General features: G+C 46.2%; 1 protein-coding gene across 9 annotated transcripts in view; it reads left to right on the top strand.

Moving 5' to 3' along the window:
* Nucleotides 1-27,436, top strand: part of TRRAP (transformation/transcription domain associated protein) — a 134,320-nt gene that overhangs the window by 24,597 nt on the left and 82,287 nt on the right. For all 9 annotated transcript variants that reach the window (XM_031012671.2, XM_031012672.2, XM_031012670.2 and 6 more), the window contains exons 12-25: nucleotides 101-239; nucleotides 2,899-2,977; nucleotides 5,384-5,618; nucleotides 6,717-7,080; nucleotides 7,171-7,268; nucleotides 7,739-7,933; nucleotides 8,685-8,876; nucleotides 12,376-12,541; nucleotides 14,077-14,333; nucleotides 18,394-18,594; nucleotides 21,713-21,864; nucleotides 23,771-23,970; nucleotides 26,593-26,810; nucleotides 27,238-27,435. In XM_031012671.2, the coding sequence (XP_030868531.2) occupies nucleotides 101-239; nucleotides 2,899-2,977; nucleotides 5,384-5,618; nucleotides 6,717-7,080; nucleotides 7,171-7,268; nucleotides 7,739-7,933; nucleotides 8,685-8,876; nucleotides 12,376-12,541; nucleotides 14,077-14,333; nucleotides 18,394-18,594; nucleotides 21,713-21,864; nucleotides 23,771-23,970; nucleotides 26,593-26,810; nucleotides 27,238-27,435 (2,694 nt within the window). The remainder of the gene's footprint in view (nucleotides 1-100; nucleotides 240-2,898; nucleotides 2,978-5,383; nucleotides 5,619-6,716; nucleotides 7,081-7,170; nucleotides 7,269-7,738; nucleotides 7,934-8,684; nucleotides 8,877-12,375; nucleotides 12,542-14,076; nucleotides 14,334-18,393; nucleotides 18,595-21,712; nucleotides 21,865-23,770; nucleotides 23,971-26,592; nucleotides 26,811-27,237; nucleotide 27,436) is intronic.

The raw sequence follows: 27,436 nt of genomic DNA, 5'->3' as shown, positions 1-27,436 counted from the left end.
CCCAAAGGTCTTACTGAATTTTTAAGAAGCTGATAACATTTGAATTTTTCTTAACACTCTCCTATCCGTGTAACTGTGTCATCTCACTCTGTTCTTACAGGAGTTGGTGACTAAGTATTCTCAGCAGATGGTGAAAGGAATGCTCCAGTTACTTTCAAATTGTCCAGCAGAGACTGCACACCTCAGAAAGGAGCTTCTGATTGCTGCCAAACACATCCTCACCACAGAGCTGAGAAACCGTACGTCCAGCCTGTCTTGTCTTGAATGCTGATGCTAGTCCTATGGCCATCTTTGGGGACTCGGCTGACATTCCATAGTTGTGCTGTGAGGTTTCCATGTATCCTTGCTTCCTTCATTGCTGTCTTGGGTTCATTCTTTCCCCTCTTTTCTCTCCCTCTCTGCCTCCCTGTATTAGTCTGTTTTCACACTGCTGATAAAGACATACCCGAGACTGGGCAATTTACAAGAAAAAGAGGTTTTATGGACTTACAGTTCCACATGGCTGGGGAGGCCTCACAGTCATGGCGGAAGGCAAGGACGAGCAAGTCACATCTTACGTGGATGGTGGCCCGCAAAGAGAGAGCTTGTGCAGGGAAACTCCCCTTTTTAAAACCATCAGATCTTAGCTGGGCACGGTTCTCGTGCCTCAGCCTCCCAAGTAGCAGAAATTACAGGCATCGGCCACCACGCCTGGTTAATTTTTTTATTTTTAGTAGAGACGGGATTTCACCGTGTTGGCCAGGCTGGTCTTGAACTCCTGACCTCAAGTGATGTGCCCGCCTCAGCCTTCCAAAGTGCTGGGACTACTGGTGTGAGCTACTGCACCCAACCTCTTTCCAGTACTCCTGCCATGAGTAACAATTTTGGAGGTGTGTTGGGGACCTTTGTAGCACAAGGATTCTTGTAGATCTGCTAACAGATTCGGCTGGGTGTGGTGGCTCACGTCTGTAATCCCAGCACTTAGGGAGGCCGAGGCGGGCGGATCACAAGGTCAGGAGATCGAGATCATCCTGGCTAACATGGTGAAACACCATCTCTACTAAAAATACAAAAAATTAGCCAGGCGTGGTGGCAGGCGCCTGAAGTCCCAGCTGCTCGGGAGGCTGAGGCAGGAGAATGGTGTGAACCCAGGAAGGCAGAGTTTGCAGTGAGCCAAGATGGCGCCACTGTACTCCAGCCTGGGCGACAGAGCAAGACTCTGTCTCAAAAAAAAAAAAAAAAAAAAAAAAAAATCCTTTTCATGCTTACCAGATCACCTCCTTCCCGTTACTGTACAAGCTAGCCCCTTCTGAGGGCATAAAGCTTGGTTTTAATCAGTGTTCACAGCTGCTAGCCAGAATTGCTGGCTTCCCAAGCTGCTGCTCTGCAGGGGTTGATCACATTAGACTTTCGGGGTTCAGCTTTTAGTCTTCCCTTTTTTAAAACTCCGTTTACTAGTTGGCTTGATTTTTTTTTTTAACAAGATATTATAGGATGCTTTATTTTGAAGCCTTTTAGTGGTTCCTGAGACTTAAATAGACGTTAGCATCACATCTCAAAGTTTTGGTGGAAAGAAACATTTAGAGAATCATGTTAAATGTTAACTGTGTGTTACAGTTAAAACGTCCACTTCCGCCAACATTTTCTCTTCACCTTACTTTTTTGGCACCTACAACGTTATCAAGTGGTAACTCATTTTCACTCATTCTGAAGAGCCAGTGGTTTGAGAAAACCTGCCATTTTAACAAGTTCAGCATTTTCCTAGAGATTCTGGTTCTGGGTCATGGAGAGGATCTGGAAAGTAGTGGTCACGCAATTTCATCTCCTATCACTCCTCCCTCTGCTGGAGGTGTTCCCACCTCCCCAGCCAGTTCTCCACGTCGCGGCTGAGCCCTTTGCATCCCTCTGTGCCTCCTTCATCTTGGCCACTTCACTGCAGCCTGCCTGGCCTGTTGCATCCTCTGACCTCAGAGGGGCCTGCTTGTGGCTGTTTCCATTTGGCTGTTCCTCCGTGTGCTGCCTGGCTGTGCAGTTACCTAGAGATGTGCATCTTGCACATTTCAGTGTCTGCATTTCTTTTATGCCTTTGACCCTCAATAGCTACGAGCTGGTGGGAAATGTACTTTATTTGACTTACTGCAGCTGGCTTTATGTCAGGCTTATTCCAGAACTTGAACATCCTTTGGGATGATTGTATTAACAGAGCTCCCAGGGGAAGTGTGGACATGCTGTCGCTGCCCCATCTGCACATCCTCAGAAGCCTGAATTGTCCCTGAGTGGTGACCGGTTGTTTCTGTAGAACCCTGGTTAGGTTCAGGCCTGCAAGGACGCAGAGAGTAAGTTTAGGGGTGGTTCCACCTGCAGGAATAGAGCAAGAGAGGAACCCCGGTGGGGATTCTGATGAGCATCATCCAGGGAATGCGGAACCGTAACCTGGGACTCATGCCTGTGAGAACATTGTAAAAACGCCTGGACCTTTGTAATTTACATAGAGAAACATCCTTAGGTCTTCTCAATATGCTTCAGGGTAGTAAAGGGGCATTTAGGAGATCCTGTTCCCTTGTCCAAACTGGTTGGGAGGGTGGTGACAATGTTTAAGGGTGGTGGGATGTGCCCACAGTTAAGTATCAGAGGTGGGATCTCTGCCAGGGGACACCAAGCTGATTTATTCTTAATTTGATCTCTGACCCTGAACGTGACCCTGACTGCATCTTTGACAGCAGGTGGCTGGTGTGGCCCAGCAGAGCTGCTATGTTAGACTGAAATAGCACTTGTGCTTTTCTGGTCTCCTCTCTGTCCCTTTTCAGGCCTGGATTGCATATCAGACTGTGGGCTGGCTACTTCGAAAGCACTGTAAAGTAGTTTAATGTGTGTAATTGGTTTTGTTAGTGATCTGTGCAATGGATGTTTGTCTTCTAGAGTTCATTCCTTGCATGGACAAGCTGTTTGATGAATCCATACTAATTGGCTCAGGATATACTGCCAGAGAGACTCTAAGGTATGAGATTAAACCAGTGATATCTGGTTGGTTAAATGCCAGGAGCATCAGTTACTGGCACTTCATGTTACAAGTGTTTCAATGAACACAGGCTGTTGAGCCTTGACACACCTGTTAGGTTAGCAATTGCAGGATTTTTGTTTTTGTTTTATTTATTTATTTATTTATTTATTTTGAGGCTGAGTCTCTGTCACTCAGGCTGGAGTATAGCGGTGCAATCTTGGCTCACTGCAACTCTGCCTCCTGGGTTCAAGCAATTCTCCCTGCTTCAGCTGCCTGAGTAGCTGGGATTACAGGTGCCTACCACCATGCCTGGCTAATTTTTGTATTTTTAGTAGAGATGGGGTTTTGCCATGTTGGCCAGGCTGGTCTTGAACTCCTGACCTCAGGTGATCTGCCTGCCTCAGCCTCCCACAGTGCTGGGATTACAGGCGTGAGGCACTGTGCCCAGCCAAGAATTGCAGGATTTTTGGAAAGCCCTTAGATTACTTTTTGTGCCTTAGCTTAAAGGAAGAAATCAGAGTAATCATCTTGATTTAAATTTTAGATAAAACTTTATCTGACTTTATTATTGTTTTTTGCTTTTTGTATAATGCATCTTTTTTTGTTAAAAAGAAATTTTTTTTTTGATAACCTACCAGGAAGATAGAAGGGAAGAAAACCTTTTGGTCCTGCACAGGGAGATGGAGTAATGTTGCTAATATCTTAATGTATGTCTGTATAATCTTTGTTTCTTACACTTAAAAAAAAAATAGCTGTGGCCAGGCACGGTGGCTCACGCCTGTAATCCCAGCACTTTGGGAGGCCGAGGTGGGCAGATCACCTGAGGTCGGGAGTTTGAGACCAGCCTGACCAACATGAAGAAACCCTGTCTCTACTAAAAATACAAAATTAGCCAGGCGTGGTGGCGCGTGCCTGTAATCCCAACTAGTCGGGAGGCTGAGGCAGGGGAATCGCTTGAACCCAGGAGGTAGAGGTTGCAGTGAGCCGAGATCATACCATTGCAATCCAGCCTGGGCAATAAGAGTGAAACTCTGTCTCAAAAAAAAAAAAGTAGTGATAATGGTTACTATTTCTAAAGCAGAAAATTAACATTTAATCATCTTTACATTATAAAATGAATCAATATTTGTCATATTTTACTTCCAATAAGGAAGGCGTGACGGATCTTTTAAAAAATGTTTAGGATCCTTTGAATATGATGCAGTTTTCTCACTTGTTTTCTATAGACAATGTTATAAAATATTAAGACATTTTTTGTAACTTGGGGTTGAACATGCCTAGAATTGGACGTTAGATTATGTTACTCCTGCTCGAAGCCCTCCAGTGGCTTTCTGTAGTTCTTAGAGAAAACCCAAACTCTTGACCATAGCATTTGAGTCTCTGTGTGATTTGGCTCTGTCCACCTGTTCTACATCTTGTGTTGGTCCTTCCTCTCTGACTTGCTGCAGCCACACTGGCCCCTGCAGCTCCCCTCTCCAATCTGCTGCAGCACGCCACCCCCCTACAGCCCCCCTCCCTGACCTGCTTCAGCCATGCTGGCCCCTACAGCTCCCCTCCCTGACCTGCTTCAGCCATGCTGGCCCCTACAGCTGCCCTCCCTGATGTGCTGCAGCCACACTGGCCCCTATAGCTTCTTGGCTACTTCAGGCAGTTACCACCTCTGGGCCTTTATCTTTCCTGTTTCTTCCATCTGGAAATTTCCCTGGATTTTTGCCTTATGGCCCCTTTTTGTCCTTAAGATCTCAACTTCAGTGCCACCTCAAAGGAACTGTCCCTGGAACCCTGTTTAAGAATAGCTCCCCCCACTCATCTTTCTCATGTGCCCTTTTCACATCTCCCCCAGCACTTACTAACTTGTGTAGCTTATTTCTTTACTTGTGTGTTCTCTGCTGTAAGTAAGCTTCCTGAGGACTGGGGCTCTACTTGGGTCACTGGGGTGTCCCTGGCAGGCCCAGGATCTGGCACATGACAGGTGTCCATGTGTTTAGTGAGGGAAAAAACTAGTAGCCTGAAAATTCTTACTGTGTCTCTGTAAAGTGGTCATCATATATAAAGATTGGTTGACCCGTCCTATTTATTTTTGAGCAACAAAACCCATTCAGTGCATGATCAGGCTGGTAATATTCCTCCTCAGCTTAGCTGTATGTGCCAGCATCTATTAGTAACTTTATGACGTGCACAAAGTTAACCTTTTAGCTTGGAAGGTAAAGATGGAGGTATCAGTACAAAACTTGAGCCCTCTTCTGTCATGTATCTGGGAGAGAGTAATGTGGTGAAAATGGGCCATGTAACTGTGCCCACCCAGGGGTGGTGTTCCTGGGGCAGATGGTGATATCCTTGGTGGCCTGCTGCAGCAGGCATGGCCACGTGGGAATGAGCACTAGTGGAGGTCTCTGCCCGCAGGCCCCTCGCCTACAGCACGCTGGCCGACCTCGTGCACCATGTCCGCCAGCACCTGCCCCTCAGCGACCTCTCCCTCGCCGTCCAGCTCTTCGCCAAGAACATCGACGATGAGTCCCTGCCCAGCAGCATCCAGACCATGTCCTGCAAGCTCCTGCTGAACCTGGTGGACTGCATCCGTTCCAAGAGCGAGCAGGAGAGTGGCAATGGGAGAGACGTCCTGATGCGGATGCTGGAGGTACCAGCTCTTCTGAGAGTATCATCCATCCTGCACTCTATCCTGTTTGTGGCTAAACTTTTTTTTTTTTTTTTTTTTTTGAGACAGATCCTTGCTCTGTTGCCTAGGCTGGAGTGCAGTGGCGTGATCTCAGCTCACTGCAATCTCTGCCTCCTGGGTTCAAGTGATTCTCATGCCTCAGCCTCCCAAGTAGCTGGGATTATAGGCATGCACCATCATGCCCAACTAACATTTTGTATTTTAGTAGAGACAGGGTTTTCCCATGTTGACCAGGCTGGTCTCGAACTCCTAGCCTCAAGTGATCCTCCTGCCTCAGCCTCCCAAAGTGCTGGGATTACAGGCGTGAGCCACCATGCCGGACTTGTGGCCAAACTTGAACCAGTGCTGTAGGGGCGGCTCGATCGCTAGGCTTGATCCCAGGAGTTAGACCACCTAGGTTCAGTCCCAGGCTCCCCAGATGCTTCACTTCTGTGCACCAGTTTTTTCATCTTTTCACCTGGGGTGATGATATCTGCCTCATAGGATCGCTGTGGGAGTTAAATCAGGCAGCGCTTGAAAGCTCTTAGCACACTTCCTGGCAAGTAATTAGGAGAGTTATTTTCTGGGGGCATAGTACCCAAGTGCTAGACTGGCTGTGGACCTCTCTGGGGAGACACCCAGAGTGTGAGGGATGTGATTCCTGAGCCCCGGGGGTGGTGGCGGGGCTCTGGTGGGACGAGGCCTGTAGTCCTGGATGAAATCCAGGCCCTGCTTGTCAGGCCAGTCACTCAGCCTTCCTGAACCAGACTCTGCACATGCAAAACGGATATGGTATTGGGAGTAAATCGGCACCTTTCTTTTCCTTTACACCTGGCACAAAGGAGGTGCCCAGATGTTACCAGCTTTCCACCAGTTTTGTTGGGTTGGTGCGAAAGTAACTGCAGTTTCATCAGAAGTAATGGCAAAAACTGCAATTCCTTTGACACCAACCTCATAGAAAAGCAGCATGACTTGAGCAGCTGGTGTCAGTCCCATCTTATTTTACTGTGATCTGAGCAGTATTTGGCCTGTTGAAGAGGAATAATTCTGTCTTCCCTCTTGAATTTCTCTTCCCGTTAGGTTTTCGTTCTCAAATTTCACACAATTGCTCGGTACCAGCTCTCTGCCATTTTTAAGAAGTGTAAGCCTCAGTCAGAACTCGGAGCCGTGGAAGCAGCTCTGCCTGGGGTGCCCACTGCCCCTGCAGCTCCTGGCCCTGCTCCCTCCCCAGCCCCCGTCCCTGCCCCACCTCCACCCCCGCCCCCACCCCCGCCTGCCACCCCTGTGACCCCGGCCCCCGTGCCTCCCTTCGAGAAGCAAGGAGAAAAGGACAAGGAAGACAAGCAGACATTCCAAGTCACAGACTGTCGGAGTTTGGTCAAAACCTTGGTGTGTGGTGTCAAGACAATCACGTGGGGCATAACATCATGCAAAGCACCTGGTGGTAATTCTGCTCTTCAGTTATGTAGACAAACAATACTTTTCATAAAGTGAGTTTTATTCAAGTTAACTTAATATACTTTCTCTTTTCCAGAAGCTCAGTTCATTCCCAACAAGCAGTTACAACCCAAAGAGACACAGATTTACATCAAACTTGTGAAATATGCAATGCAAGCTTTAGATATTTATCAGGTAAGGAAGTGCCCTCCAGCCAGGCTTTCCCATATGGAAAGTACCTCTTAGTATTAGAGGTGATAGTGGTGGGGTGGCAGTGAGAGCTGTTAGTATTTGGATGGTCCACAGTATTTGTATACCCAGATGTGTTTTGTTCCACAACATAGCACTGCGTTTATGTGGGAATTCTTATTTATAAGAGTCTGTGTGCATTTTTGTGGGGCAGATAGTGTAAATGGAATGCAATAAAAATATAAGACTTAAGTTTAATAATTTTTTTCATGGTCTGAACACCTAGAGGTTTTTTTTTTTAATTCTTTGCCAAAATTAAGTTGAGAAAGGAGAATTTAAAAGGTTTTGGAGGGGGACATTTGTTATCTAATTTAAGTGCTCTATTTTAAGTATGCAGCTGATCTGGTTACATAATGGAACATATTCAGAGAGGTTCAGTTTTAATGCCCGTGGGCGGCTTTTTTCCCCTGTATTAGGTCCAGATAGCAGGAAATGGACAGACATACATCCGCGTGGCCAACTGCCAGACTGTGAGAATGAAAGAGGAGAAGGAGGTATTGGAGCATTTTGCTGGTGTGTTCACAATGATGAACCCCTTAACGTTCAAAGAAATCTTCCAAACTACGGTCCCTTATATGGTGGAGAGAATCTCAAAAAATTATGCTCTTCAGGTATAAAACTCCTTTTTTTATGTTGTTTGAACATTACAATTCTTTGTTTATGTCTTAAATACTTTTTCATTTATTTCAAGGATTTTAAAAATAATGTAGCCAAGGATGTGCTTATAGCTCAAAATTTAAAGAAATATTAGGCCATAATGTCTTGAAACAATTCTTAAAAGATTCAAATGCTTTGGATCAGTTCCTTTCGTTAGTAGAAATAAATATTTGGGCCAGGTGCAATGGCTCATGCCTGTAATCCCAGCACTTTAGGAGGCCGGGGATTGCCTGAGCCCAGGAGTTTGAGATCAGCCTGGGCAACAATGGTGAAACCCATCTCTACAAAAAATACAAAAATTAGCTGGGTGTGGTGGCACACACCTGTAGTCTTAGTTACTCGGGAGGTTGAGGCAGGAGGATTGTTTGAGCCCAGGAGGTTGAGGCTGCAGTGAGCTGAGATCGCACTGCTGCACTCCAGCCTGGGTGACAGAGCGAGACCCCCATCTCAAAATCTCAAAAAAAAAAAAAAAAAATGCATTAAATGTATTTGATGATGAGGATGAAATAACAGATTACATCATTGAAGTGAACTGCCCTGCTCAGTGCTCAGTAAACCCGTTTCATTTTTTTCCTTTGGTGGATAATTAAATTTCTTGGAGTGTGTGATACAGGCTTGGTTTTATGTTTTTTGAAAGCTTTCTACTTTGTCTTAAAACTGCTTTGGGGAAGGTTTTAATTTTTCACGTGTTTCTTGTATTGACAGATTGTTGCCAATTCCTTCTTGGCAAATCCTACTACCTCTGCTCTGTTTGCTACGATTCTAGTGGAATATCTCCTTGATCGCCTGCCAGAAATGGGCTCCAACGTGGAGCTCTCCAACCTGTACCTCAAGCTGTTTAAGCTGGTCTTTGGCTCTGTCTCCCTCTTTGCAGCTGAAAATGAACAAATGCTGAAGGTAAAGTCCATTTAATCTAAGTAGTGCTTCTGTTCAGGGTTTTTTATTGTTGTTAGGGACAGGGCCTCACGGTGGTGCCCAGGCTGGTCAGCCTTCTGGACTCAAGCAATCCACCTGCCTTAATCTCCCCAGTTTTTGGGACTAGAGGCACTCACCACTGTGAGTGTGCCTGGCTTTTTTTTTTTTTTTTTTTAATTCTTATTTTCACTTTTAAACAAACTATAGTGACTCTTTATATTTATAAAGTACTCTTTGAAATAGTAAATATTTGCAACAAATAAGGGCCAAGTGTGAAAATCATTCCGTGTATGTCTAAGCAGTAACTAATTTGTCTATCTAGTAACATAAAGTGAAAAATCCAGAACTTTTATGGCAAGCAAGCGTGGTGGTGGTATTAGTATTGACACCACTGATTTTCTTTTTTAAACCTATTTTCTTTTTTTGGATTACACAAATAGGAGCAGATGGTTCTATTTTTAAAAATTTCAGTGATGCAAACGAACTTATTAGAAGGAAAAGTCTTCAACTACCTCTCAAATATGGTGTGACAGTGCTGATTATGTTACCAAGCAGTGGTCTCACTCCTGGATGCACACTGAAGCCAATACAATGGTACCAGCTTTTCAGGAAAAAAAAACATCTTTATTGTAAGGTTGTTTGACAAGGAGACAGGAGACTCCGTTCTCCCAGAGCTGGGGTCTCGGGGTGGGTTTTATAGGAAGAGTAACTGTGAGGGAGACGGAAAAATGCAGTGAGGCATGATTTGATTGAGCTCTGCAGTGAGGCAGTGCTGGGCCTTTTGCTCTTAAGTTCCTATTGCAACAAAACAGGGCTCCCTTGTTCTTAATTTGGTCCTCGTTGCTTGGTCCAGGTACTTGGGTTCCATCTGTGGTTAACTTTTCCTTCCAGCCCGCCCCAGAGTCACTAATCCCGTGTGCCTTGTTCACCTGCGCATGTTTGCTACTTGCAGTCTTGGGGTCTGTTGCAACTGAAATCAACTCAGACGAAGCTGAACCAGTTTGAACTGGTTCTGCGGTTACAGTTACATCAACAGTTGTCCACTTCACTCAGGTTTTGTTTTTGCTTTTTTTGTTTTTTTGGGTTTTTTTTTTTGAGTCTGTCACCCAGGCTGGAGTGCAGTGGAGTGATCTTGGCTCACTGCAACCTCTGCCTCCTGGGTCAAGCAATTCTCCTGCCTCAGCTTCGCTAGTAACTGGGATTATAGGTGCATGCCACCACGTTTGGCTAATTTTTGTATTTTTAGTGGAGATGGGGTTTCACCATGTTGGCCAAGCTGGTCTCAAACTCCTGACCTCAGGTGATCTGCCTGCCTTGGCCTCTCAAAGTGCTGGGATTACAGGTGTGAGCCACTGCACCTGGCCTTCACTCAGGTTTTGTGTTTTCTCTGTGTTAACAGTCTTGGCAATATGTAAATGACACATTTCAGGACGATTTCTTTCTTTTTCCCCTTTAAATAAAAAATTCTGATCAGTCTGTGCTTCTTTATTAAGAACATCTTAGAGAAGATGTCCCATCATACATTTTTATAGATGACTAATCCTATGTAATTGGATCTCATCTGTTATTTGAGTCTAGCAAATGGGTAAAACCCATCCATAGTTATATTACTAAAAGCAGCAGGTGGTAGAATAAAAACCTTATAAAAATGCACTCCCTCTTGTGGCAAGATATCTTAATTTCTATAGAAAATTGAATATGTCAAAAGAGATGCTTTCTTGGGAAAATTTGAAGATGTAAATAAGATCTGTGCATTTGGAGTAATTGCACAGATGGTGACACAGAGCTCCAGTAACCTGTGCTTTCCTTGTTTTCTTTTCACAGTTCTATAGTAATTACTTATCAACAACCTTAACTTTTGTGTTAATATAGGAGAGTACTAGTCAGGCGTGGTAGCTTACACCTATAATCTTATAATTCTAGCACTTTCGGAGGCGGAGGCAGGAGGATTGCTTGAGCCCAAGAGTTCAAGACCAGCCTGGGCAGCATAGTGAGACCCTATCTCTACAAAATTAATTTTTAAAAAAATTAGCTGGATGTGGTGGTGTGCACCTATAGTCCCAGCTACTCAGGAAGCCGAAGAGAGAGGATCGTTTGAATGAGCCAGGAGGTTGAGGCTGCAGTGCACTTCAGCTTAGGTGACCGAGTGAGATCCTGTCTCCAAAACAGAAGGGAAAATACTTATTTTTAAATTTAAAGATATAAAATAATTATAATCTGTGTCCTCATATAATTCATTATCCTCAAATAATTCATTTTTTGCCAGCATTAGATATGACTATGCAGAACAACAGCAAAAAAGCCCAGAATAAAACCTATCGGGACAAATCGAATGTTGGAATGTGGCTGGGCATGGTGGCTCATGCCTGTAATCCCAGCTACTCAGGAGGCTGAGACAGGAGAATTGCTTGAACCTGGGAGGCGGAGGTCGCAGTGAGCCAAGATTGTGCCACTGACTATACTCCCGCCTGGGAGACAGAGTGAGACCCTGTCTCAAAAAAAAAAAAAAAAAAAGAAAGAAAAAGAATGTTGGAATGTTTAAGAAAAGTATTCAAGGAACAATTTTCATAGAACTTTTTGTCCAGAATAATACATACAGTTTTGTAAAATAAATAAATAAATATATTCTGCCATATACCATAATAAATTTGGAACCATATCAGTGACTATACCAAGAATTTATGATTATTTAAATACACATGCAAAAAATTTTCATGTTAAACTTAGCATGTGACATGTCAAAACCAGGATTTGACAAAACAAAAAGTTAATATGGTTTAAAATTTTGATTAAAGCTAGTATGATCTAGTAGAGTGGTTTTTTAAAAGAAAGATTTACACAAAAATATTTTCCAATTAAGTCTTCCAAAACGCTATAGTCTTCAATGTCCTTTGAGATTTTTTTACACTTTGCATACATCTTATTTGATTGGTAGTACAATTTCAGTTCTTGTAGGTTACTTTTTTTTTTGAGACAGAATTTCACTCTTGTTGTCCAGGCTGGAGTGTGATGGTGCCATCTCGGCTCACTGCAACCTCTGCCTCCTGGGCTCAAGCAATTCTCTTGCCTCAGCCTCCCTAGTAGCTGGGATTACCGGCGTGCACCACCACAGCTGACTAATTTTGTATTTTTAATAGAGACGGGGTTTCACCATGTTGGCCAGGCTGATATCGTACTCCTAATCTCAGGTAATCTGCCTGCCTTGGCCTCCCAAAGTGCTGGGATTACAGGTCGGAGCCACCTTGCCTGGCCCCTGTAGGTTGTTTTTTGCATTTCATTTGTTACAGATACCAACATATACTTTAAGATAAACTATTTTGAGTTAAATAAAGATTGGAATATGCTTGTTTGGTTTTTTCCCTTTGGAGTAAACACATCAGAATTGCCTTCCATTGCTGTCGGATTACAGTGACACTTTAGAGTCTGGAGGTTATAGACCCTCATTTAGATGCCACTAATCAGCGTCTTCTCCACCCCGCAGCCTCACTTGCACAAGATTGTGAACAGCTCTATGGAGCTCGCACAGACTGCCAAGGAACCCTACAACTACTTCTTGCTGCTACGGGCGCTGTTTCGCTCTATTGGTGGAGGTAGCCACGATCTCTTGTATCAGGAGTTCTTGCCTCTCCTTCCAAATCTCCTGCAAGGTCAGAGCAGTGACTTTGGTTGCCTTTTAGTCTTGTGTGTCATGTAGTCATGTGTCTAGCCATCCTGATTGCTGGGTTTCATCCTCTGTAACTGGTGAGTGTCATGGTTGGTGGGATGGGATGTGGCACATCCACCGCCCCCCTGCCCCCCTCCCCTGGGCCCCGGTCATCTACTGGGACTTTGAAGGGCGCTGCCTTCAGGGATGGGCCCTTCCCCTCCCTCCCTCAGCATTGAATGGGATTTAGGTGTTAGTTGTCCTGGCTAGGGCTTGGCTGCATTTTTATAGTGTTTGGTAAGCAAGTCTAGAAAATGATTTCTAGTGGTTTAGTAAGATCAGAGATCCCTAGACTGAAAGAGAATCAGAACAAAAAAAGAAAAAGCAGGTGACAAAGTTGAGACAGAGTTGACTTACAGTTAGTTTATATTTTCATTTGGCTTCTGATTTACATAGCCAGAATCCTGTAATTCCTGTATAATTAGGAATACTCTCAAGGTACATAGTTAACAGGGATCTGGGTTCATTGAATGCTTTTGGGGTGTGTGCTGATTGGAAACACTGTCCCAGGAATTCATTACACTTCTTGGTATGGTGAGCTCTTGGCAAGGGATTGACCCTTCTCATGTATTTCCTTAACTTCCTTAGAGAAGTGGCATAGGCTACCCAGGAGGCAGCAGGGACATCCTTTACTGTTGACTGAAATGGTGATGAATCTGCCATGGGAGTGGCGCATAGCCTGGCTCCATGTCCGGATTTAACCCTGTCTCTAGTTGATCCCTGCCGGAGCCCCTGTTCACACAGTCTGATTTCCTGGGCTCTCAGCTGTCCCCCAAGGGGTGTTCCTCCCTCCCGGTCTCATTCAAGTTGACCCTGTGCTGGGAACTCAGCCCCTTGCCCTCCTCTATCCTCCTCATCCTTTGGATTTGGGACCTGGTTCTGCTGCCCCGTGAGGCCATCCCTGATGGCTCCTCTTCTCCCTGACTTCTCGTCCTTCATCCTGCCTGCCTGTGCCGCGCAGGACGTGCCTTTTCTCGGGTCCACTGCCACACGCCTTTCTCTTTCTAGCCAGCCTCAGCTCTCAGTGGCACTGTCTCAGGAATGGGGTCAGTAAATCCTTAACTGTCCTCGTGAGTGGTGGGGAGGGGGACTTTATCAGAAAGAGGCTCCTCGCCATTTATAATACACAAAAATTAGTTTTAAAAACTGTTTAGAGAATAGACCTCAACTGTGGTTTACTGAAAGTCTGATAGTACAACATAAAAAAAATAATTTATGATATTAAAAGGATATAGTACTATGATTATAATTTAAATTATAATTTATAACAGTTACATAAGGCCTACTGTTGCCACTCAGAAGGGGTCATGAGTACAATTATGGGGCAGGTGTAACAGGGTAGAGTCTAAGGGCACAGAGGTCTCCCTGCAGTTGTGCTGATGTGCACGAGAGAAGGAGGGGCAGTTCTTTTGTGTGTTTCACCTGGGCCCGAGTCTGGGGAGCGTCTTCCCTCTCTGACAGCTGCACCCCCTTCCCTAGGGCTGAACATGCTTCAGAGTGGCCTGCACAAGCAGCACATGAAGGACCTCTTTGTGGAGCTGTGTCTCACCGTCCCCGTGCGGCTGAGCTCACTCTTGCCGTACCTGCCCATGCTTATGGATCCCTTGGTGTCTGCACTCAATGGGTCTCAGACATTGGTCAGCCAAGGCCTCAGGACGCTGGAGCTGTGTGTGGACAACCTGCAGCCCGACTTCCTCTACGACCACATCCAGCCGGTGCGCGCAGAGCTCATGCAGGTAAGGTTTTAGTGAGGTTGTTAGCTGGCTGCTTCCCTGGAAGCAGTGGGCCGTCATTGGGCTCTCTGTACTCAAGAGTGGGCTCTGCAAGATGGACCAGTGCAGCTCTCTGCTTACTTCATCTTCGTGAGTCTTCTGGTGGATTGAAATATGTAAAGGCCGGGCACGGTGTCTCCTGACTGTGATCCCAGCACTTTGGGAGGCCGAGGAGGGTGGATCGCTTGAGCCCAGGAGTTGGAGACCAGCCTGGGCAACATGGTGAAAACCCATCTCTACAAAAAATACAAAAATTAGCCAAGCATGGTGGCCGACACCTGTAATCCCAGCTACTTGAGGCTGAGGCAGGGGGGATCACCTGAGCCCAGGGAGGTCGAGGCTGCAGCGAGGCATGATCACACTGCTGTACTCCAGCCTGGGTGACAAAATCAGACCCTGTCTCAAAAAAAAAAAAAAAGAGGAAATGTGTAAAGAAATACTGTTGGTACTGAATGGACATTATTTTGCAGCATTGCTTGTTTTTTAGAGAGCCTTCATGAGGGTTATATTCTTTTTTTTTTTTTTTTTTTTTGTGATAGAGTCTTGCTCTGTCTCCCAGGCTGGAGTGCAGAGGCGCGATCTCGGGTCACTGCAACCTCCGCCTCCCGGGTTCAAGCAATTCTTCTGTCTCCCGAGTAGCTGGGACTACAGACGCGTACCACCATGCCCGGCTAATTTTTGTATTTTAGTAGAGATGGGGTTTCACCATATTGGCCAGGCTGGTCTTAAACTCCTGACCTCATGATCCGCCCACCTCAGCCTCCCAAAGTGCTGGGATTACAGCCGCGAGTCACCGTGCCTGGCGAGGGTTATATTCTTAATAAGTTGATGACTGATTAAGGCAGGTGTTATGGTTACTATACGGCCACCATTGCTTCCAGTGAGAACCTCTCTATCCAGGAAAGATCTTCAGTTGCATAGTAAAGGGATACTGACTGTAAAGGAAAGATATAGGTGTTTGCTCCACCCTACCCAAAGGGAAAAAGAAGCAGATAATAAAGGAGGTTGTTTTGAAAACACTTGTATATTTGTTTATTAAAGTTCACATGTTGGCCAGGCACTGTGGCTCACGCCTGTAATCCCAGCACTTTGGGAGGCTGAGGCAGGCAGATCACTTGAGTCCTGGAGTTCGAAACCTGGCCAACGTGGCGAAACCCTGTCTCTACTAAAAATACAAAAATTAGCCAGGCATGGTAGCAAGCCCCTGTAATCCCAGCTACTCAGGAGGCTGAGCAGGAGAATCGCTTAAACTGTCTCACAAAAAAAAAAAAGAAGAAAAAGAAAAAGGTTGATAAAGTTAGTTTTTCCTACATATTTTGCTGTTGTTACTGATTTGTGATCTGGTTGGTAATTGTTGGAGGGTTAGGGTGTGTGTCTCAAAGCATCTGCCCCTTTAATAGCAGGTAGTTGGCCCCAGATAGGAGTCAGAGTATGAGCTTTAGATGATGGAGGCTCAGTTACTCCTAGGAGTCTCTGGACAAATTAGATTGGAGACTGCAGCTAGGACTGAGTTTGAGGTTGGGAGATTTTCCCTCCCTGTCCTGAGATTTAGATCTTGGGCTTCACCTAGGCTGGAAGAAGATGGCATAGGGGCCAGGTGTGGTGGCTCACACCTGTAATCCCAGCACTTTGAGAGGCCGAGGCAGGAGCATTGCTTGAGCCTAGGAGTTCCAGATCAGCCTAGGCAACATGGTGAAATCCCATCTCTACTAAAAATACAGAAAATTAGCTGGGTGTGGTGGTACATGCCTGTAGTCCCAGCTACTCACGAGTTTGAGGTGGAAGAATCCGTTGAACTCAAGAGGTTGAGGCTACAGTGAGCCATGATTGAACCACTGCACTCCAACCTGAGTGACAGAACAAGACCCTGTTTCAAAAAAAACCAAAAGATAAAGATGGCATAGGCTGTGGGTCAGAGTCCCTGCTGGTCACCTGGAGGATTGATGAGAGCCTGCCTTTAGAACAGTAGTATTGGTTCTACAAGGCAAACCCTGCGGCTGACCCAGGGTGCATGAGCAGCTTGTGGGAGAGGAGGAGGAGGTGGTTCTTAGGCCTTCTTACCATCCATGAGGCAGATAGCCCAAAAGAGACATACACAGGGTCAAGGCCGCAGGAACCACCACAGGCCTCCAGATGAACGGCACAGGGTCAGCCTCTCCCAGTCCCATCAACCAGCTAAGGCCATGCGAGCACAGCAGGAGGGCATGCTTGTTCCCAGGGCTGCCCCCTCCTGAGGACACCCAAGGGTTGGGTGGGCCAGGTGGAGGGTAGATGAGGTGAGAGGTCTTAGACTACTTTTCTGACAATTATTAAGAAGCCTATTTGAATCTACAGGAACGTAAGAGAAATTGGAATTTTGCTTGGTTTAGAGAAAAGTACCAAGATTTTATGTTAAGGAGTATTGCTAGACATGAATATTTGGCATTGTTAAATGGAAGGTGATTTAAGAAAATAGATTTATGGCTGGGTGCGGTGGCTCACACCTGTAATCCCAGCACTTTGGGAGGCTGAGGCGGGTGGATCACTGGAGGTGAGGAGTTCAAGACCAGCCTGGCCAACAAGGTGAAACCCTATCTGCACTAAAAAAAATTAGCTGGGCATGGTGGTGCATGCCTGTAATCTTAGCTGCTCAGGAGGCTGAGGTGGGAGGATTGCTTGCTTGGACCTGGGAAGTAGTGGTTGCAGTGAGCCGAGATTGCACCACTGCACTCCAGCCTGGTTGACAGAGCGAGACTCCGTCTCCAAAAAAAAAAAAAAAAAAAAAGGAAAATATACTTACATAGTGACCTGTAGTAATTTTTAGGACCTCTGATAATTCAGACAAAAAATGGGGGGAAATTTACAGTTTTTTGCGACAGTTGAGTGCGGATGTTTCTTAAATGCAGAGTCCACATTAACTTACTTCTTTTCCATAGTCCTGTAATGGAGGTGCCTTCGTGATCTGTGTTTTTCCTTTGCCACCCTTTCTAATGTAAGATTTGAAGTGTATGAGACAATTAATGTCATGTTTGTAAGTTATAAAGCCTAATAAATAGACTTAAAAACCTGAGAAGTTGCCATCCCACCCAGGACTGGAACCTCACTGCTAAGTCACATCCACCTGCGTGCTCCTTCCCACCCATTTTTTTTTTGAGATGAAGTTTCGCTCTTGTTGCCCAGGCTGGAGTGCAGTGGCGCAATCCTGGCTCACCAAAACCTCCGCCTCCTGGGTTCAAGCGATTCTTCTGCCTCAGCCTCCCCAGTAGCTGGGATTACAGGCATGTGCCACCACGCCCAGCTAATTTTGTATTTTTAGTAGACGGGGTTACTCCATGTTGGTCAGGCTGGTCTCGAACTACTGACTTCAGGTGATCAGCCCACCTCAGCCTCCCAAAGTGCTGGGATCACAGGCGTGAGCAGCATGTGCCTAAACAAGATACTGCTTAGTTTTCTTGTTTTGGAGCTCTGCAGCACTTATAATATGCTGCTATTTATATTCCAGGAGCATGGATGAACATTTATGTTTACACAGGTACTTTCTTTATAAAGACATAAAACTTCCTTGGAAGAACATGCAAGACTAATAACATTGGTTTCTCCAAAGAAGGGAGAACGGTGTGTTTGGGTAACAGAGGTAGAGGAAGGATTGTTGCCAAGCAGTGTTCCATCACTTTGAGGGTTTTTTTGACATGGAGTCTCGCCCTTGTCACCCAGGCTGGAGTGCAGTGGTGTGATCTCAGCTCACTACAACCTTCGCCTTCTGGGTTCAAGTGATTCTCCCACCTCAGCATCCCAAATAGCTGGGATTACAACAGCCTGCCACCACGCCTGGCTAATTTTTGTATATTTAGTAGAGGTGGGGTTTTGCCCTGTTGACCAGGCTGGTCTCGAACTCCTGACCTCAGGTGATCTACCCGCCTCAGCCTCCCAAAGTTCTGGGATTACAGGCATGAGCCACTACGCCTGGCCTCCCTTTGAGTTTTGATCCGAACCTCGTGAAGGCATTACCTTAAGAGGACCTTAATGAAAGCACGCTGATTTTCAGGCTCTGTGGCGCACCTTACGCAACCCTGCTGACAGCATCTCCCACGTGGCCTACCGTGTGCTCGGTAAGTTTGGCGGCAGTAACAGGAAGATGCTGAAGGAGTCGCAGAAGCTGCACTACGTTGTGACTGAGGTTCAGGGCCCCAGCATCACTGTGGAGTTTTCCGACTGCAAAGCTTCTCTCCAGCTCCCCATGGAGAAGGTAAGCTCTGTGACAATGTCGTTTCGTTTTCAGCCTTGTGAAGATACTATGTTTCAGTCTCTGTGAAATGTTAATTAGACCTGCGCCTTAGGCAATCTCTGAGTAGAACCAGTTGTATCAGGTGATCGGCCTGGTTGGCACAGGGGCTTTCCTAACGCCAGGAGACCAGTGGAGGGGTATCACCTGAGAACTTGGCAGTCTGGAGCAGCCCCCTCTCCTGGTGACCAAGAGGAGATGCCAGCCTATCCCGCCATGAACTCCTTCCATTCTGATGCCTAGCAGGCTTACTGAGAACCTGAGTAGAGTCCATGCCTGTCTGTCTTCGCAGCCACATGCAGTGCCTCGCTTTCTCCCATTCTCTATCCAAACGCAGCTCGCACTGTCTCATTCCTGGCTCTCATCCCACTGCCGACAGCTCCTGGGTCTCTGTTAGGCCTTTTAGAGATCCTCATTTTTACTGTGTAAAAAGCAGACAGTGCCCCCGCACCCTGCTGGAGTGTCCTGCCTGCTGCCTTTGCCCTGTCTGTGGTGAACACCCACCGTCTCTCCTCCCTGCCCTGCTGATTTTTCTGCTCCCTGTCCTAGTTCTGTGTCAGCATCATTCCATCGTCACGTTGGCTTTTCCCCCTGACTCTGTCACCAGTCCTTCCCCACATGGTGGCAGCATTTGTTTCCTTGTCTTTGCAGGACATCATCTAGCTGTTGTGTATTGGGTATTTTTTTAAGGATATCATCGTAATGTTTGAGCGGATCCACGTGAGTTGGGCATTTCAGTAAGCTGGCTGCCTGCTGGGGTCCTGAGCCTCTTGCAGATCTGATCTTCAGCCAGCATCGTGTGGCCTGGAACTGCTCCAGGCCCTCCCTTTGCTCTGGCTAACTCCTCCCTGCCCTGTTGCATCATTGTGTAGTACTGGGTGTGTTTACCTTTGTAGAAGACGTGTGCCCATGTAGTGGCTTCTGTGTCCATAAGTAAACATTGGGGAGGGAGAAGCTGGTACAGATAAGCGTCACTCTGGAGTTGTTTTCTGTCATCTCAGTCAGCCTGTCCCCTGCAACTTCCTCAAGCCTATGCCTCATCCCCAGCCCTCCCCAACTCCTGCCTTATGAAGCACTGTTCCCTCTCCAGCCTCAGGGTGGGTGCAGTCTCAGCTTCTAACCCAAACCTTCATCCATATACTTTCCAAATGAATGCTACTCTCCTAAGAGAATTGGATGGCTAAAATTCTGTCTTTTGCGTATTTTATTTGACTCTGTATAGACAAAGAGCTCCCCCCACCCCGAAAAAATTCCCTTTAGAAGTAGTTTTGCCCCAAAGCAGCTGAAGTCTGGAAGAAATCAGGTTTTGCAGAGGTAGGATCGTAAAGGTCTGGGCCCCCTTACAGAGGCTCACCATGGTGCCTGTCAAGGCATTCTTTCTGAGCAGGACACCATCCTGCTGGCACCGGCTGCAGCACACCTGGTATAGCTCATAGCTAAGGAGCCCATGAGGTAAAGGGAAAGATGAGCATGGCTAAGCCAAGCACCAGTGAGTTTCCATTAAACCATTCTGCTTTTAGCACACTTGGCAGTCCTTGATTCTTTTTGGCAGGTAATTGGCTCATATGTTGTATTGATTCTGAAAAATAAAATTTTAGAAAGTACCACCATTTACAACTGTTACTGATCAGATCACATGCAGTTCTGCAATACCCCCGAAGAGCACGGACACTCAAGCTGGGGTTCATCCGGGGAGGAGCTGTTGTCATGTTTGTGTGCACTGCGTGTCTCTAAGCCTGGCAGGGGCTGGAGGGGAGGGCCTCTGTCCCTGTCATCACCCTCTCCTGGTTCCTCACACAGGGCCTGGGTAAATTTTTAACAAAGATTAGTTATTTGATTTATATGTACATAATTATTGTTAAGGTGAATGTCTTGGCTGTTAAAGGCTTCAGATTACTTTTGTGTGTGGTTGTGTCTTCGCCACTATCTCAGTCAACCCCATGGGAATGAATAGAATAAAAATGTGTGCACGTAGCTATGTAGGCTTTCTGAAAAAAATGATGTCAACCTTTTTCTTTCTTAAAGAATGAGTTTAGTAAAAGCTTAAGAAAGCCATCTTTCAGTTTTGAACCTAGGCACAGGAAAGTCTGCTTTGCAGAAAGTTCATTATTATTCTTGTTAGGACCTTGAAGAGCGTGTAGGTGAGGCAGAATCTGGTTTAACCCAGCAAATCTTCCACAAGAGGCTCTCCAAGCTCACTTAGTTCCTGTAATCTGCCATTGGCTATTTGAACATGAAATTGTTAAACTCCATCTTGGCATTTTAATTTGAACTGTGCAATTCCTTGTTTTGTAATACTTCCACCGCCTCTTTTGGAAGCTTCACCAGGTGAATACCTATTAAAGCTGTATTGGCCCACTGTGCTCTCTTCAAAAGAAAATATGCATGAGACTGGTGCCGTGGCTTAGTTGGTTAAGGCGCCTGTCTAGAAACGTGCATTAAGATTCTTCTGGGTGATTGAGACCATCCTGGCTAACACGGTGAAACCCCGTCTCTACTAAAAATACCAAAAAAATTAGCCGGGTGTGGTGGCTGGCGCCTGTGGTCCCAGCTACTCGGGAGGCTGAGGCAGGAGCATGGCGTGAACCCGGGAGGCAGAGCTTGCAGTGAGCGGAGATGGCACCACTGCACTCCAGCCTGGGCGACAGAGCGAGACTCCGTCTCAAAAAAAAAAAAAAGATTCTTTTGGGTGCGGCCGGGCGCAGTGGCTCATGCCTGTTATCCCAGCACTTTGGGAGGCCGAGGTGGGCAGATCACGAGGTCAGGAGATCGAGACCATCCTGGCTAACACAGTGAAACCCCGACTCTACTAAAAATACAAAAAACTTAGCTGGGCGTGGTGGCGGGCACCTGTAGTCCCAGCTACTTGGGAGGCTAAAGCAGGAGAATGGCGTGAACCCGGGAGGCAGAGCTTGCAGTGACCTGAGATACGCGCCACTGCACTCCAGCCCGGGCGGCAGAGCGAGACTCCGTCTCAAAAAAAAATAAGATTCTTCTGGGTGCTGCAGATGCTTTCAGTGAAAGCTTTTCACAATCATGTAATTTCAGCACAAACTGTAGTTTCTTTGTGTCTTGGTCGTAGGCCATTGAAACTGCTCTGGACTGCCTGAAAAGCGCCAACACTGAGCCCTACTACCGGAGGCAGGCGTGGGAAGTGATCAAATGCTTCCTGGTGGCCATGATGAGCCTGGAGGACAACAAGCACGCACTCTACCAGCTCCTGGCACACCCCAAGTATGTCGGCCACTTCCTTCTGTGTGGTTGGGTGGATCCTGTTTTAGGAATTGGGGCTGCAGAGGGCCTCCCAGGTTTCCTGGTGCTAGGAGCAGCCTCCTTGAAGTCCAGCAGATGCCATATTATCTACCTACTCCTTCTTGTTGGGGCCTTAGAGAAAATGGAAAGGAGAACTGGGTGCTTGAGAATTAGAAGGGATCACAGTTGTCGCCTGCCTTTATTGTGTCTTGTCACCTCCTCCATTAGTTTGTAAGTGTGAAGAAATCAAGGGTCATGTCCCTTCTCCCTCCCTTTGTCTCACCATTCTGTCCACAGCAGCTGGTGCCTGAAAGGCATGCAGTGGACCCTCTGCATTTTCATTTCACAGTGATCTTTCTCCAGATATTTCTCATGTGATGTCTGTGTCTTGCTCTTACCTCTTCAGACTGTGCATGACCTTAATGTAATGATCTTTTGAGGTAACACACACATACCATTTTTCTGCATTGTAAGTTTCAGGGGATGGATTTTTCCTATATATTTTCACATTCTTCACAGCATCAGAAGTGATGCTGAGTATATAGTAGGTGCTCAATTGTTTAAAGGACATTGAAGAGAGAGGAGTCAAGGTAACCAAATGCACAAGGAAGTAAAGCAACATGAGTAAGAGCCAGCAGAATCAATGGAAGGCAGAAATAGACCCACACAGGCTTCAGGTGTTAGGATTATAGGAACTAGGTTGTAACTATGCTTAGAATGTTTAAATTAATGAAAGACAAACTTGAAAATACCTCCAAGAAACAGAAACCTATAAAAATTGCCCAAAAAGTTAGAGAGAACCTTTAAGAAGTTGTCGAATACTTATCCAGAACACATGCAGAGAGAGAAAAGATGGAAAATTCAAGACAGAGTAAGAGACATGAAGAGTAGAGGGAAGTAGCATCATTTACTTTTAACCCCTCAAAAAGAGCAGAGAGACATAATGACTGAGAATTTCCCAGAACTGATGAAAAAATTAAACAGTGTGCAGATCCAAGATGTTGAGTGAATCCAAAGCAGGATAAATAAAAAGAAATCCACAGAGATAAACTATAGTGAAACAACTACAAATCAGAAACAAAGGGAAAATCTTAAAAGATGGCAGAACAAAAAGATGACATTCAAATGAATGATCACTTCGAAGCTGTGAAAGCCACTGAACTGTGGAATAAACCTTTAGTTTGAAAAAAGAATTGCCAACTTAGAGTCATATATCTGGTGCAGTATGACCCATGAATAAGGATGAAATAAAGATGTTTTCAGATAAAAACAGAAATCTGCCACCAGCACATCTTCAGCAAAGAACATTCTAAAGGATGTTCATTCAGACAGAAAGTTCCTCCATGGAAGATTGAGGATGGGGGAAGGAAAAAGAGCCAAGAAAATGATAATTTGTGACCAAATCTAAATGGGATGCAGCTAAAGTGACACTCAGAGGGAAACTTACAGCCTGAAAAAAAACGTGCTGTAATCCCAGCACTTTGGGAGGCCAAGGCAGGGGTGGGTCACCTGAGGTCAGGAGTTCAAGACCATCTAGACCAGCCTGGCCAATATGGTGAAGTCCCGTCTCTACTAAAAATACAAAAAAAAATTAGCTGGGCATGGTGGTGGGCACCTGTAATCCCAGCTACTTGGGAGGCTGAGGCAGGAGAATCGCATGAACCTGGGAGGTAGAGGTTGCAGTGAGCCAAGATCGCGCCATTGCACTCCAGCCTGGGTGACAGAGCGAGACTCCATCCAGGTGTTGCTGAAATTAAAGCAGATAAATTACCCAGGCCTGTCTGAATAAGAGGGAAGCAAGCAGATTAAAAATTTGAAAAGAAGTCCTGGTGGAGTCATTAGCTCAGGAGTTGGGTGTCGTGACTCCAGATCTGATTTTGCCTTTCAGCTTTACAGAAAAGACCATCCCCAATGTTATCATCTCACATCGCTACAAAGCCCAGGACACTCCAGCCCGGAAGACTTTTGAGCAGGCCCTGACAGGCGCCTTCATGTCTGCTGTCATTAAGGACCTGCGGCCCAGCGCCCTGCCCTTCGTCGCCAGCTTGATCCGCCACTATACGATGGTGGCAGTCGCCCAGCAGTGTGGTGAGCACGGGGGCATGGTGGGGCACGGGATTGGTTCTTTGACTTCTATAGGTGCTTTAAAAACTTGCTCAGGACATTTTGTTGTTCTAGAAAAAGCTGAGTTTGGCTGATTGATTTTCGGCTTTTATTTTCTAATTTTCCATTTACTACATTGATAATTGGTATTTCAGTGGTGGGCACTATATCAGCTTGAAAGTTACTACCTACCAAGTTTTGTTTGTAAGATAGACCCAATTTAATAATACTTCTGTGTCCAAGTGCTTTGGGACAAGCTGCCTGTGAAACAGACAGTTTGTGTTCATACTCACTGCTCACCTTCCTCTGCCTGGCTGTGTTTTCCAAGGCCAGTCTTGCTCTCCAGAAACTTCTCCATCACCTGCTCCCTGCTCTCCAACCCATGCCTTGCAGTCTCCCCTGCGATGCCCATTTCTGCTCCCAGGATCCTCATTCTGCTGTTCCTCCTGCCTAGAACGGCTGCTCACCTCCGCTTCAGTGGCTCTCACGCTCTTGGTGGTGAAGGGCCACTTGTATTTGTTCACTTTTATTTCCAATCCGTTGTAGGTGATGTCTTTGTAAAAAACAATAAAAATAGCCAGGCACGGTGGCTCACGCCTATAATCCCAGCACTTTGGGAGGCCGAGGTGGGCGGATCACCTGAGGTCGGGAGTTCGAAACCAGCCTGACCAACAAGGAGAAACCCCGTCTCTACTAAAAATACAAAATTAGCTGGGCATGGTGGTGCATGCCTGTAATCCCAGCTACTCGGGAGGCTGAGGCAGGAGAATCGCTTGAACCTGGGAGGCAGAGGTTGCGGTGAGCAGAGATCGTGCCATTGTTCCAGCCTGGGCAACAAGAGCGAAACTCCGTCTCAAAAAGAAAAAAAAAGACAAAAAAAATGTCATGCCACTGCCAGTTGCTACATAAGTTTCTGAAAACCTACTGTCAATTTCAGCACCTCCTCCCAGACCAGTCACAGTTCGTCTGCAGACCGCACTGGAGTAGCACTGCCCAGTTGGTGTCCTCAAAGCCCCTCACCCTTAAGATCAACCAGCAGAGCACATAGAATTTTCCCCTTTAACTTTTCTTGGCCTGACCGGTCAATACTGTACAATTTAGCACTTTGATTGTTTCTCAGTGTTTGTTCTATGTTAACATTGTCTTTCTGGCAAAACTAAGCTTCCCAGTAACTTCCACCTTGGACCTGGGTACCTCTGAGGCATTACCTAATAATGCTGTTGCCGACTGTTCTCTGCCATAGCTGGATGCCGTTGCTTTTTGTTGTTGTGTGTTAGGAATATCCGGAGCATAACCCATGGTCATTTCCATATTCTGCCCCTTGGCCTATTTAATAATTTTTTTAAAAAATGTTACCCCATTGTGGTTTTCTTTATTTTTTTTTTAATTTTTGTTTTGTTTTGCTTTTTAGATACAGAGTCTCACTTTGTTGCCCAGGCTGGAGTGCAGTGGCGTGGTCATGGCTCACTGCAGCCTCTACCTGCTGAGCTCAAGTGATCCTCCTGCCTCATCCTCTTGAGTAGCTGGGACTACAGGCATGTAACACCACGCCCGGCTAATTTTTTTTTTTTTTTTCAGACGGAGTCTTGCTCTGTCGCCCAGGCTGGAGTGTAGTGGTGCGATCTCAGCTCACTGCAACCTCTGCCTCCCGGGTTGAAGTGATTCTCCTCCCTCACCCCTCATGAGTAGCTGGGATTACAGGCGCCTACCACCACGCCCGGGTAATTTTTTTTGTATTTTTAGTAGAGACGGGGTTTCACCACATTTGTCAGGCTGGTCTCGTACTCCTGACCTCATGATCCACCCGCCTTGGCCTCCCAAAGTGCTGGGATAACAGGTGTGAGCCACCACACCCAGCCCACGCTCGGCTAATTTTTAAAAAAATTTTTATGGAGATGCATCTCATTATGTTGCTCAGGCTGGTCTTGAACTCCTGGCCTCAAGTGATTCCCCTGCCTTGGCTTCCAAAAGTACTGGGCTTATTTAATTGTAAAAGATTATGAAAGTGGCAAAGTGGCATGAGCCACTGTGGTTCTCATTTTGAACTAATATATTTTTGAGTTATGATTGAGATACATGAAAATAACACAGTGTATCATAGAAAACGTTCAGAAAAATACAGCCTAAAGGCATATCAGACCACTTAATTTACACATAATTGCAGTTTAACAGAAGTTGGCTTGAAATCTCAGTGGTGGCTTTTTATGGAGTTTCTTTTTTTTTTAATATTTTTTTTTTTGAGACGGAGTCTCACTCTGTCGGCCAGGCTGGAGTGCAGTGGTGTGATCTGCAACCTCCGTCTCCCGGGTTCAAGTGATTCTCCCGCCTCAGCCTCCTGAGTAGCTGGGATTACAGGCGCCTGCCACCATGCCTGGCTATTTTTTGTATTTTTAGTAGAGATGGGGTTTCACCATGTTGGACTAGGCTGGTCTCAAACTTCTATGTCAAGTGATCCTCCTGCCTTGGCCTCCCAGAGTGCTGGGATTACAGGTGTGAGCCACCGTGCCCTGCTTTTTATGGAGTTTCTAACTTCAAGGAAAACATCGGGGAGTTCTGCAGTTTGAGGGACAAGACTGTTCTCACATGCCTTCCCCTCTCTCCTTTTAGGCCCTTTCTTGCTGCCTTGCTACCAGGTGGGCAGCCAGCCCAGCACAGCCATGTTTCACAGTGAAGAAAATGGCTCGAAAGGAATGGATCCTTTGGTTCTCATTGACGCAATTGCTATTTGTATGGCATATGAAGAAAAGGAGCTTTGCAAAATCGGGGAGGTGGCCCTAGCTGTGATATTTGATGTTGCAAGTATCATCCTGGGCTCCAAGGAGAGGGTAAGGAAGGGTTGAGGAGTGTCTTCTGATTTGGAGGGTGTCTGTACCTGAGAGTGGTCCTTCTAGAAACTGATAGTTTAAGAATTGCGGCCGGACGCAGTGGCTCACGCCTGTAATCCCAGCACTTTGAGAGACCAAGGCGGGCCGCTCACCTGAGGTTGGGAGTTCGAGACCAGCCTGACCAACATGGAGAAACCCTGTCTCTACTAAAAATAAAAAAATTAGCCAGGCGTGGTGGCGCATGCCTGTAATCCCAGCTACTCGGGAGGCTAAGGCAGGAGAATCACTTGAACCTGGGAGGTGGAGGTTGCGGTGAGCCGAGATCACACCATTGCACTCCGGCCTGGGCAATAAGAGCGAAACTCTGTCTCAAAAAAAAAACAAGAATTGCAGTAACGTGTTGTGGTTTGTTCATTTTCCTCTCCAGGCCTGCCAGCTGCCCCTGTTTTCTTACATCGTGGAGCGCCTGTGTGCATGTTGTTATGAACAGGCATGGTATGCAAAGCTGGGGGGTGTGGTGTCTATTAAGTTTCTCATGGAGCGGCTGCCTCTCACTTGGGTTCTCCAGAACCAGCAGACATTCCTGAAAGCACTTCTGTTTGTCATGATGGACTTAACTGGAGAGG

This window comes from Gorilla gorilla, chromosome 6 (genome assembly GCF_029281585.2).
Source record: "Gorilla gorilla gorilla isolate KB3781 chromosome 6, NHGRI_mGorGor1-v2.1_pri, whole genome shotgun sequence".
Lineage (NCBI taxonomy): Eukaryota > Metazoa > Chordata > Mammalia > Primates > Hominidae > Gorilla > Gorilla gorilla.
Note: the sequence above shows the minus strand (reverse complement) of the source record. Positions and strands in the feature narration are given on the sequence as shown.